Source organism: Brachyistius frenatus, unplaced genomic scaffold (genome assembly GCF_029030835.1).
Source record: "Brachyistius frenatus isolate BFR_SWC_R1_liver_20210118 unplaced genomic scaffold, ASM2903083v1 Contig_50, whole genome shotgun sequence".
Lineage (NCBI taxonomy): Eukaryota > Metazoa > Chordata > Actinopteri > Embiotocidae > Brachyistius > Brachyistius frenatus.
Genome location: NW_027210649.1, coordinates 2,811,916 through 2,825,461, shown reverse-complemented (window position 1 = coordinate 2,825,461; position 13,546 = coordinate 2,811,916). Strand labels below are relative to the sequence as shown.

The 13,546-nt window shown below is 42.3% G+C and overlaps 1 protein-coding gene across 4 annotated transcripts in view; it reads right to left on the bottom strand.

Moving 5' to 3' along the window:
* LOC138624335 (signal peptide, CUB and EGF-like domain-containing protein 3) overlaps nt 1–13,546 on the bottom strand; it is a 72,365-nt gene that overhangs the window by 40,546 nt on the left and 18,273 nt on the right. For all 4 annotated transcript variants that reach the window (XM_069704445.1, XM_069704446.1, XM_069704447.1 and 1 more), the window contains exons 2-4: nt 12,815–12,937; nt 9,639–9,764; nt 528–662 (exon numbers count right to left, since the gene is read on the bottom strand). In XM_069704445.1, coding sequence (XP_069560546.1) covers nt 528–662; nt 9,639–9,764; nt 12,815–12,937 — 384 coding nt within the window. The remainder of the gene's footprint in view (nt 1–527; nt 663–9,638; nt 9,765–12,814; nt 12,938–13,546) is intronic.

Here is a 13,546-nt window from a genome sequence, read left to right as displayed (position 1 = left end):
CACAGTGCTCCTGTGTCAAGTGAGTAAGTGTCGGAGCACGTTGGCTCGTCTTCTCCTGTCACGTCTCCATCCCACAGGAACGCTCTATAAACAAGAGGTGTGTCTGCCCCAGGCTACACCTTTAATTGTTTTCTGTGCTCACAGTCCCCCATAGGCCACTCATACCACAGATACCTTAAAATGCTGCCAAGCACTAGATTGGTTCAATTTGAAAGAGAGGGTGGAAAACAAAAAGAGATCTATCCCTGTTCTTCTTCTTTCCCTTCAGACTGGAGACTTACCTTTTCTCACCTTTTGTTTATGCCTGTTAGGGCTGATCCCATTCTCACTTTAAAACTCAGCATATTATTAAAAAAAATGCACAGACTAAAACATTTGCATACTAAATAAAAACGTGACGGCATGATCTTCCAAATATTAATTTAAAAAAAAAAAGCAATTACACGAGTTTCAACATATGACCTGAAGTCATGTTTCCTGTTACTTTCCATAAATCTTCAATGTGTGTGTGTCTGTGTGTGAATAACCTTTAGGCCTTTGGATACACGTATGCTGGTTGTCACTCAGGAGAAATCCTTCTCTGCAGCGGCACTCATAGCTGCCCATCATGTTGACACAAATCTGCTGGCACCCACCATTGCCTTCCGAGCACTCATCCACATCTGCCAGGAGACACACGCACAAAACAAAATTAATAAGAGCACTTTGAAACAGAACAAATATTACACAGATTAACATTTTTCTGAAGGTTGTCTGGCATTAAATCATAGCCCAGTCACTGGACAATAAGCTGTAAAACAGAATCAGACACATGATAGGAATGAAAACACTTTTTTTTTTTTTTTTTAACACAATTGTTCTATAAACAAGAATGAGGGCTATGTTTTACAATATAGGTACAGAATATAAATTGCATGGTGTAAGTGAATTTAGGGCATTTTCGCTAGTTTAGAGGCAGTTAGTCAAAGCACAAAGTAAGAGACGTGGTTCAAATGGGTGCCTTATTAATCATGGATATGTTTTGGGCATAACATGAAGTAAACCAATCAGCGTGTCATCTCATATTCCCTTTTAAGGCCAACCTACATGGATCACTATGGTAATGGCGGATTTTCCAGATTGAAGGAAAGAACGGTGAAAGAGGAAATGGCTCTGCTCGTGCACAGATTAGCATTGTAACCATTTGTTTTTGCATGTTTGTGCTCTGCTGCATGTCCCTGTGTGTGTAACAAGCAGAGTACATCAGCAGTGTGCACCCACTTATAGAGTAAAGGCACATATTACTATCTTATTAATGCAACCTTCAACCCAGAAAAATATAGTCAAATAACTGGTCAATTGTGCAATCACTTTCCGCTGCCTCAAGATAGCAAGGCCAACTTCTGTGAAGAAGATGTCATGCTTTTTCACTAGACAAAGGAAAACTTTGGCACCAGTGCCAACGAGGATTCATCCTCTGGGGCACATGAATATGTGTGCAAAATTGAATGGCAATCCACCTTATATTTGAGGAGACAGTCCAGTGTAGGCCAAAGTGGTTGAACGTCCAACCAGTCAAACTTGAGCTCTCTCAACATTAGTATAACTTGAAAAAATGTGATAAAATCGTATCTGAAATTTAACTAGTATACAAATACAATTTTGCTCCACCATCATGTAAGAGCGCTCATCCTTCCCTCCTGATATAAAGTAATGAACTCTAATTTATCAATCTATTTAGAAATACAATGTTTTTTAAGACAATTTTATTCACCTCAATCCTGCCTTTTAGCAGATAAGAGAATAAAAGGTTGTGGTTTGAGTGCAAATGTCCTACAAAGAGAAAACACGAGGCACAAAAAATGTGTTTGGTTAATGTGAAAAAAAACAGACGAGTTTGTCTTAAGCTGTCTGAGGAGGTCGTGTCTGTCTTAATGGTTATCTGACATGGCAGCACACCAGAGTTGCACTGAAAACCTCCAACTGTGCAGCACTAAGCCATAAAAATGCACATGCAGCACAATCCCCTGGCAAGTGGGAAACCTGATCCACCTGGGCCAGAGTACCTGCTGATGACGAGTGTCTGTCAGCCCGTGACGGGAGGAATGCAGGGAGAGGGAGGAAGGAGGTGGGGGTAGAGATGGAAAGAGAAGAGAGGGTTTTTTGGGGGGGGTTAAATCCACCTCAAGTGCATACAAAAGCAGAGCATTTACCAAGGTGTCGCCTGAGGCCTTGTTCTGCCACAGAGCAAGAAAAGGAAACTGACCACAAATGAGAGGCTGACTTCATTTCCACTGGTAATGAATTCAGCTCTTCCAGCTGTTCTCTTTGATGGCGAAAAACATTCCCCCCCCCCAACTCATTGTGTCACTCTACAAAAGAAACAAATCAACAGCAGTGGAACATCTATGAATCTTGTAATATATTTGTTTACTTTCAAAATGAGAAGTCATACACAATGCCATTTTCTTTTTTTTGTTGTTGCTGCATTTCATTTGCATGGCGTGCTGCACAGCTTAGCCCACCGTCCTCCTCTGTGCGTGACTGAAGTGCAGCTCTGGAGATGACACTCCATATTCTCTCTTACCCCGGAGACCTGGGCTCCCGGTCCCTTCCTACGACCACACTGGAACCTTATCCATCCCTCTGCTCGATGCATTAATAATCTGCTGTATACACAAGGCTTTTTTTTAATAAACTGTCATGCGAAACTAATTTACTGTCTATTTGTCCAGTCTGAGAAGGCCTCGAGATAAAGTTTCCTTTCTGGGGAATTCTCAGCCGAGGCAGTTAGAAATTAAACTTCACTCTGTCCTCTTCTTTTTTCTTTTTCCACAGAGAAACTCACAGACATGTGGATTCACCAATGCATAAACACACAAATAGTGCCCTCCCAAAGTGACACCTGACTAGACAGAAACCTCGGAGGTTGATAAGTAGGTCAGCGGAAGGTAGCGCTCATGACCCTTGTCAACTTGCCAAGTCTGCTGCCCCGTCAACCCGTCCATCAGCAAAACTGTCTCTTTCCACTAAAAACAATGAGTCATGTCAGTTGAGGTTGATGGGAAATGCATCACTTTGCAAGCAGAGAAAGCAGAAAAAAGAAATGTCCAAAGTTAACATTCAGAGTAACGGAGGACAATTTAGGGGGGAAAAAAAAAAATCCGAATTTCGTTCAGCTGTGTGGCCGCTTGGTGTTGACTTCATGGTCTCATCTCTCCATCATGAAAGTGGCAGCAATAGAGAGAGGATCTTTGAGCTGACGGACGCTGCCAGCAACCTACAGCTGCACCTTTGCAGATAAACTGTTAGCAGGGACCAAAAAAGCTCCAAAACTCACAGGAAAACATCCTAACATATCCATAAAGCCTCTCTCTTACTCTCTCCTTTCCTCTCACTCTCTTTAACACACACAAACTGCAAAAAAAATTCCAACATATAAAAGGCTAAACAAATACCAAAGTCCTCGACGCATGCACAAAATGCCATGAGATATGCAACCAGCCTCAGAGGGCTGGGGGGAATTCTCTTTCCATACCATCAGCGCATCAATGAAGGTTTCATTTCCTGATTCCTTCATCCCTCCAAATGAGGCGTCGCCTGTCAGTAGATCTCTCCTGTTTAAATAGCTCCCATAATTGCCTGTGTTGTGTGCTGGGCAAGGCTGGCGTCCAAAGCAAATATTTCCAAGCGGAAAGGGGTTCTGGCATGGCCAGGAGAAGTGCTCATGTTATTTAGACTTAAAACATTTTTAAAAAATTTCTCTAGAGAGGATGGAAAAAAAAAAAAAAGGTCTTAATCAAGTTAAAAGGGCTGCCTCACTTCTGAAAAATGAGACATGTCTCTGCTCTGTCCCTGCTTCACTTGAGCAGACGAAGGGAAAAGGAGGGTTCAAACGGAGAGAGATTAAGAGATTGGTTGTGTTTGCGGAGGCCATGTCCGCTGGTTTCTCAGATAGCCTTGACTGTATATATAACATTTGGCCTTGCGCAGAGCTGTAGAGCCATGTAAACACAGTGGTTGCCTTACAGAAACTCCTGAACCCTGATTTCGAAGAAATGCTCAACTCTTTCCTTCTCCATATTTTAAAAAGTTTCAGCGACTTTGGGGGCATTTATTGCTGACCCAGACTTTTATTTTGCAGGGCAGAGAGTGAAAAACTGCTGCTATCTGTTGTCAAAGCTGTCCCTGCATCGCCACTGCTTGGCTTCTGTCTGGATAGAACAGAACGGTCTCTGTGGTCTAGACAGACCAGAGACAAGGAGGTGAGTGGACGGACACTGGTTTCTTTGGGCATTTCATTTACAGGAGCTGAAGAGGCACACACTCTTTAATAAGGCAGCAAAACGGAGCCGTGTGCAGCGACAGGCAGCAACACAGCTGGGGGACTGAAGGAGCCGACCGCACTGCTCTGGTAGACGAAAAGGCATCAGCTTGGCTAGACTGAGCATCAGTAAGGAAGGAGCGGCACATACACAGCCAGCTCCAATTAAAATCCTTTTTTAAAATTTTTTTTATACAGGATTACAGGATTTCCTCTTTTTTCTCTGTCACTTCTGGAGATCAGCGACACAGCACATTTGTACACCTTCTTTACTGAACGGTGACCACGATGCCAGTTTTCAACCTCGCTTTGTGCTAACAAACATTCAGTCTCACTCTGATCTCACCTGTCAGCTGAGTTTGTATAAATTGATGTGTTACAGGAAGTCCTGATCTTTCATCTGCAGAACACACACACTCTCTTAAATCATTAGAAGTGTGGCCAACTATTGCAGGCTTGACGTCTTCCACACTTACAGTATTTAGCTTTGAAAAATGCACTAGTTCCAGTCCTTCCTGTCAGCCTGACCCACTGTTTCAATACAGCTAACTGATTCACATCTGCTAAGCAAACATATATAAAATCTGTTTACTGGAGCATTTTATTTTTAAATCAGCAGCAGGACTTGATTTCTATGCTATTACATATACAAAACTAATACAGCTTTGATTGAATTCAGACTCTCTCCACTTTGGGCTTGTTTCCCAGGCAACCACTTTGGTAAATAAGCACAGACTTCGATTCCTTGTCCAATCTTTCCTAAATGAAAAACTATGAGCTAAGATCATGCTGAATGGTATTCCTCTGTTCCTCCAAAACAAGTCTGGAAGTATTTTGAAGACAAAAACCCCAGGATAAGTGTTTGGGTGGACACCGCTATGCCAAGGAGACGGGAGACCCTGCGTCGACGTCTGATGGCTCCCAGTCTGCTACATGCTTACATCCTTAAGCTCAATCTCAGGCTTGAGTTTCCCCCAAAGCTCTGCCAGTGGGCTCAGCTGGAATTGTTCATTTCATGGTGAATGGGACTGAACAATCCTGAGAGGAGAGAGCTGATAGTCTTTCGGGGGCCGGCTAATGCACCAATCTCAAATCTATCCTTTAGCACATCACTCCAGCTCCTCTCTTCAGAGCTAAGGAGAGACTCTCGTGTCTAAACCCGGTCAGTGCACGTCACAACAAAAGCAAAGTGACTGCTCGCTGGGGGAAGAAGTATTTGCATCCGCAGCAGGGAAGCGAGGAAGGTTAGTGCTGAGTGTCTGTACCGTCTTCTGCTTAACTAGATCATCACAGCTCTGTCTCAGTCCAACACATTCAGGAGTTAAAGGTGGTATTAACAAGTACTTCATCCCAGCTAGAATCGAATATTTTCTGTCATTGTAAGTGGAGTGGAGGTTGTCCTCACTGCCTTTGAAGAGTGGCCGATGCACTTAAAAGGAAAGCATTTAAAAGGCTGCAGAGCAAATCAGCGTGGCGGTCTTTGATGACTACTTTTTCCCATCAGAACCGGGTCAATAATACATCAGTCTGGAACCTCCTGTTTGATTAGCCAACCTGGCAATATGATCTCAAAGGATTACAAGCGCAGCGATACGGCTCAGCTTGGCAACGACTCAGCTTGGCAACGACTCAGAGAGACTTTGTGTTAGATGACAGAGGAAGCTTTTCTATCAGAAGGCCCTGATGAACACTGTGAGCGGTTAAAAAAATATGTTTCTATACAATTGCAGCTATTAGCAAAACAGTAAACGGTGTTAACTGACATGACCTTTTCTACTATGCCGCTTCAAAGGTGTTCTTCAAAAGCCCATTTCCAAAGCTGTAATGACATTGCTTTTGTGTTATAGATCATGTTACGTCTTTGGGGAAGGTTAAAGTAAAAGGGCATTCATTTCCCTATAGATTGCTCAGGGAATTGAGCCGTGCTCAATCAATACAAACCAAATCAGTGTTGGTCAATAGAAATCAAAGGAACACAGCCTGTTAAGCTGTATGTGTGTGTGTGTGTGTGTGTGTGTGTGTGTGTGTGTGTGTGTGTGTGTGTGTGTGTGTGTGTGTGTGTGTGTGTGTGTGTGTGTGTGTGTGTGTGTGTGTGTGTGTGTGTGTGTGTGGAATCGGACTTCTGGCCACAGGGAGCAACATGTCCTGACTGACAAGCCGCAGCATGATGAATATACAGTAAGTAAACAATACAATGATAAAAGCTTTTCCTTTATAGCCTGATGGTGCTCTGTCAAACATCTGTAACGTTTATTTCCAGCCTGCTTTCATTTTCCCCAGTGGGTTACACTCACAGGCTGCATGCGATTGTGGCATTTCTACTTATGGGAGCATTATAATTATCGTTATTTGTGTGTTTTAGCTCCAGATATAAGTGAAATGTTATCATTTGTGGTTGTTGGGAAAGGAAGTATTTGTGCAGATGCTTATGATATTAAGCTACATGGGGGAGTTTAACGAACTAGCGATGATAAGAGTGTACTTGGGTTTCTGCAGGACCTGAACCAAAACGCATAGGTCATAAATGTGGGGACGCTGGTGCTACAGTGGGGAACTAATAGCCTTCCTGCATCTGGTTTTCATTGTAAAGAGGATGTGTGTTTTGGATTAAATTGACACTGATTCCTCTGTTTTTCCTCAGACTCCAAAAAATCCTTTACAGCCTCGCCATGAAAGAGGTGTGGTGATTAAATACCATCCCTCTCTCACCTCTGAGATAATAGTCGTGACAGTTATAAAAGATGTAATCAAGTTCTTATACGCTTCACTTCTTCTCACTGTGAGTTTTGAGAGGGTACAATAGATCCCAGTGAGGTAAATTATACAGCGAGTGACATCTCTCTCGGCACAGACAGGAGCACTGTGCTGTGATATTGCATTGCTTCCACCTTGCTGACTTTCTGACATCTTTGTGGGGTTTAGGGCAGACAGGGGCGACCTCAGAAACCAGAGCGTCCCCAGCGAGGCACACGAGGCAGTGTTCTGCTTCATGCTCTGCTGCCTTCTGCCACCGCCCAATGTCATTATGCTGCCAACACATCCAATTACAAGGCGCGGTGTGGCACGTGCGGCAATGAGCAAACAAAGACGACGTTGACAGGGATGCGAGTGCGCTGGCCCAACTTGTGTCCCTGAGGTGACAGCAGTGCACACTGTTGCCTGCTGGCCTCAGAGGAGCCTCACAGGGCTGAGAGCAGGACGTTATGTACACCACTGGGAGTTTATAGTGCACCGTGAGCATGAAAAGCAAAAATCAAACCACTGGAGCTTTGTGGAAAAACAACATGAGGTAAATCCAAAGGGAAGCACCTTAAAGATTTCAGACTCTAAACTCACTGTGAACTTTTGAAGATCAGGTAAATGTCTCCTCCTCTGCAGCCGCGGGCACATCTGGTCTATAAGGGCTCTGAGGGTCTGACCTCGTCTGGGAACCAGCTGCTTAGGCTCTCCATTCCAGGGCCAAGGGGACTAATCTTTTCTCAGGGGCCAAAAGGAGCTTAAACCTGGAAGAGGAAGCTGGGGCCTTAACATGAAACCTCTGCTATACCGCTTCCTCTCCTCTCTTGTGTTTGTGCTGCGGATTATTCCCTTAGCAGAGCAGAGCAGGGGTATTAGAATGAATTAAATTCTCAAGAAAAAGAAGTCTTTAGAACACTTTCAGGTCTCAAGGCAAGGGTTCAGATTTGTACTTGACAGCTGCATATTTATGCCATTCAGTGTGTGTCTTCCATCCATATTTGCTACGTTTGGATTCCAAAAATAATTACTCATTTAATAATTAATTGGATCGATATCTTCACAGCAGTACGAGGACATTTCTGAGACAGATTAAAAAGCTTTTCAAAAACGTGTCTGCCCTCTTTCAAAAAAGGTCACTTGAAAGCTCTCCCCGCGTTTGATCATGTGTGTTTCACCATGACAAATAAAATCAAAGGGATTGATGGATGCAGCTCTGTTTGATGCAACAGCAGCAGCCACGCAAGCATACATTGCAATTACACACCTGCACGCAAGGCCGGAGCCGATCCACGGCACACCAAATGATCCACACAGAACTGAACGCCATCGCTAAATGGCTTGGAAAATAGCTCTGCTTTACACTGTAGGTACAAGTGCACAAGTGATGAAGAGACAGAGGCAGAAAGGGAAGAAAAGGAAGACAGGAATACAGTAAGACTGAAAGAAAGAGAGTCACGAGGGCATTGTCAAGTCAGAACAGGTTTATTATCGATCTAAAGATTTGAGTGTTTTCCATTCCAGGGTACTTTAATCCCAGGTTTACATGCAGTTCATCGCATAAATGTGTGGATTTATATGAGCGTGTTGCCTTCTGTGCCTGCATGTAAAGGCTCTTTCATAGTGAATCATTGTTAAGTGCAGATAAGTTTTTCTGTCATCACTTCAACTGAATGTGAAATCCGCTGCAGCAAGTCGGCTCTTACTTTCCTCCACAATACCCTCAAAGCAGCTACCCGGGTTATAGCTGGCTTTTAATATCAAGTCAAATGCATCATGCTGAGGTTGCAACCAAGAGGGAGACGGTTTCTGAGGAGCAGCAGGGTCTGACTTGGGGGTTTCAAAACAAAACAAAAGGAATGTAGGGTGGGTGGATGGGGGGAGACGGAGCAAGACGGAAAGACGGAATGGGGGGTGGGTGGATGATGTCTATGTTTAGCAGCTCCCAGCAGCAGGAAGAGCTCTATATTTTCCTTCATTTCAGGACCTTTTAAGCGTATTATGTCCTCTGTGGGGCTAATATGAATGGCACACTGGTGAAATATTAAACCATGGGAAAGCACGTCGACTGACGTCCTGCTCGGAGCTTTCAGCTCAGGGTCAAGCGTTTCATAAATTTTCCCCTTTTCATCAGACTTATTATAAAAAAAAGGTCTCTGCCTTCCTTTTGTGAAAACACATCTGGAGGCTACCTGCTTTGTGAACATGTAAAGAGCTAATATGTGATGCAGCAGTCTAATTAAAGCTCAGTTCAGCCTTGAAACATATACTACCGTCCAGGATGTGACATTACACATGCACAGAGACCGATTTATGCAACCGCATGGGTTATGTCAGGCTGAGTTTGAAATTTGACACCTGCAGTTTAATATACGTGTTCTCCTGACAAAAGGCCCTTATATAACAACGGTTACCTACATAATTAAGTCAGTTGTGAGCAGCAGAGGACATAATACATAATACTCACAGACACTGCAAGTACACACACACACACACACACACACACACACACACACACACACACACACACACACACACACACACACACACACACACACACACACACACACACACACACACACACACACCACACACTCACCTAGACAATTGTGGCCATCGTGTGCCAAGCGGAAGCCATCATAGCATGTGCACCTGTAATTTCCCGGGATGTTGATGCACTCGTGGACGCAGCCACCGTTGTATTCAGTTGCACACTCATCGACATCTGCGGAGAGAAGATAAACAAGGATGTGAGCGCTCAAACTTCAGTAACTTGAAGTGATTCGGAAGCAGTTTAGGACATATAAAGTAAGAGAAGTCCTAAAGGAATAGTTCAAAGTTTTGGAAGATGGTTAGCTTAGCATAAGGGCAATAAACCTTCAGCAGGGCTTTGTCTAAATAATATATTTTTTTTTTAAAACATCTAAATCCAGCTATCTTGTTTGTTCATACCGTTCCAAAAAAAAAAAAAGCTAAACATGACAGTCCGGTTTTACAGGTAGTAATGTGCAGGGTGCTAACGTCTGTGCTAAGCTAACAATCTCCTGGCCACAGCTTCAGATTTAGCGTATTTTCAAAACTATTCCTTTCAAATTCATGCACACAATTGAGTTGAGTTTTAGAGGTCTTAAATGATCTGTTTTCTTCCACCTCTACTTTCACAAGATTCCTTCCTGCATGAGGTAAACAGACAACAGCTGTGGTACTTAGTTGATTCACCTGCTACTAATGTAACTTGGGTATGCGCCACAGTTTTACTGATATTGTTTTGTTTTTACAGCCTCATGCTGACAGCCAAGTTTTTATACCATATTTAATATCCTCAAATTTGACCAGTTTCCTGCCAAGACATTGCTGTTTCTCCCTGGAATTTTACTATTGGCGGGATGTAAAAGTGTCAACAGCGTTTTGTTCAGTACGGGACACTAAAAATCGTTAAAGCATGAACGAAAGAATAAAGTCGGTGGTGAAATATGCAGCTATTTCTACAAAAGACATAACTGCGCAATAAACTTTAAAAAGAAAAAGAAGTTATTAGGTAAATTAAATTGTTTTATGTGCGTGTATGTCATCAGAAAGGAATATTCCGTAAATTAGCTCCAACATTATTGACACTACTGACATTAAAAACAGACGGGGATGTCAATACTTAATAATAAAAAAAAAAAGAAGTAAATATTGACCAGTACACAAAGGTATCGATCTAACCCTAAAGTCCTTGTGGCTAAAACTGAAGAAATGTGGCACATAAATGAGAAAGCAACAATAGAGAAAGACTGCCGACTGGGATGACAGCCTAAGTGGAGTTGTCTTTTATGGTTATGATGTTGGTGGAGGGGCCCATGCTGAGGAGACCCAGGCGAGGTGTACTGAGAACACAGGGCACTTCCACTCAGCACTTACTGGCCCATTTAGGGCCGATGATCCCAGTTGTTCAGCTCCTCTTTGAGGCTGCCTCTCTTTCAGGGCTTAATTGGACTTGACAGCAGAGAGATGGGACTGAAACAAAGAAACACTCTCCTGCTCCCTGCTTATTCACTTCCCACACATCTCTGTCATTCCCCGATCACAGCCCACAATCACCCATCACTTTTCTACTCTGCTCTGAACCTGAAAACACCCACCACATATTAACAACACTGATTCTCCTCAACTAGCCTTGAATTAGTTTTTATTCAGTGCTTGTAACATCCAACAATGTCAGCTCCCTTTATATCTAAAAGATGTGTATATACGCAATGCTGTGTATGCTTTAGGCATTTGTTTAAAATCTTGTCATGCAATATCATCAGTAAGGTGATAGCAGATGGTCTGGCCCCCACAGAGTCCTGACTAAGTGCACAACAATGAGTTTTTACACCAAACATTTGATTTAGGTTTTCTCTGTTCGCTGCGCTTTACAATACAATACATGACATATAAAAACAATTCATGACATTAGTTTTGAAAGCATCCTCACTTTGGGGTTAATGCCTAAAACCTTTGCATTTTTTTATATACTGTAGGAAAATAAAACACGTAATGCATGTAATTATGAGGCTTAAATGTTACATATTTTTTGGTTGGGTTAAATAACAAAAAATGGAATTGGTAGAGGACTTACTTCCAGAACAGTCCCTTTGTCTGAACTAAATAATAAAAACTGACAAAATAAGTATTTAGTAGACAATGTCAACCCTTTTCATGACAACATTCTGCGTCCAGCTCATATAAGAAGTTCTGAGCAACAGCAGCAGCTTACATTGAACCAAGTTTTTAAATCATCAGTCAAACCTAATTATCTAAGCTGAGCCATAGACAGTAAAGATAATCAGGTTTGTAGAAGCTGTTAAAGTGCTGGTGAGAATTCAAATGACTAGCATACAAGAAAGATGCTTTGTGCTGCCCTCTTTCAACACAATAGGTGCTTGGTGCACTTGAAAACTGTTGCGAAAGATGGCATTCAACTGGCAGCCTGACAGTATATTACTTAAATCTTACCACCCATGACTAAAACACTTGTGTTCTTTTTCTTATTTTGTGAATGTTGCTTTTTAAATTTTGTTTTACAAGTACATCAACCTTGAGTAGCCATCAGCTAACCTTCAGTTCAACAGAAACCCAACCTTGAACATATTTTACAATAGATTCAATAAAGCAAACTTTTATGACCCACAGGCAGAAGGCCATGAAAAGCACTCGGTCAAGTAAATGAAAGAATAATAATAGTAAGGAAAAAAATGACATTGTGAAATATGGTTCTGTAATAACAGCAATAAAAATTGTGGGATATAATGATCCGGAGGCTTTGGGCACATTGAAAAAGGCTAGAAAAACAGACTTGTGTCTGACAGTCTACAAGGCCTGCCTCTGGCTGTGGAAATATCCCTGACGGCTTGGCAGGGCCTCTGACTGCCGTTTCAGCCGCTATCTTAATTTTCTCCTCTAACATGTGTAGGAAATTTACTGCTTCATTTCATCTTGTCACAAAGGAGCACTCTGCACCTGGCTTTCCCCTTCCTCTGTTCACAGCTCTCTCCCATGTCTCGCCTCCCTCTTCAGGAAAGTGTTAAAGCTAATGAGTTATACTGTATTAACTGAGACAGGAACTCTTATCAACCCTGTCATTGGCCCTGGGGCTTTCATTCAGAGATATAAGGCATATTGACTTGAGAAATGAGGCTTTCACTTCAATCTGCTGTAGAAATCTTCCCCATGCTCACACTGAAGGGCGCAGCAGTTTATGCCTCCAAACCACAGGTGAAAATGAGATCATTAATATGGTCAGATTTTTACCTTCACAATGTTTGCCATCCCCTTTATAGCCTGACTTGCAGATACACTTGTATGACTTCAGGGTGTTCTGGCAGATGGCATCAATGCTGCAGTTGTCAAGCGCCTCTGCACATTCGTCCACATCTGGAAAGGAGGATGGAGAGAGAAGTTAGCGGATGAAGCTTCAACATTCTTAATGATGGCATGAAGTTTATACCACAAATAATAAATGATTTCTGGTTGTCAAACGCCATATTCAGAGATACATAGAAAGCCATAAGACAGTCATAATTGTGGGGATAAAGAACATTTGTTAAAAAGAGAGTAAATAACCACTTGTTAATTGTCTGCAGTGACTTTTCAATGATCAACTCGACACGTTGCTCTTTTCAGAGCAGTAATAACAAGTGGAAGGTATAATCATGAATCTGTTGGACGTCATCCCCCAGCTCTATCTCCTTTCATTTCCTGTCATCTTTCTGCCATAATGAATGAAGTAAACACTGCCCAAAATAAATTATAAAAAAAAATTTAAAAAAATACTCAAGTCTTGAAAACGGGCTTTTGGCAAAAAGCCAATTTTGGGCAAAAAAAGACAACATGAAAAAGAGTACAGCCACGCAAGCAACTCTGTGAGGCTGCACAGCAGCATGCTAAGGCAACCCAAACAGGTATATGATGATCTGGTATAATTTTTACTTAGTTTAGTAAGACCTAAAACATATTGGACAAACTATGATTTTGACAATGATG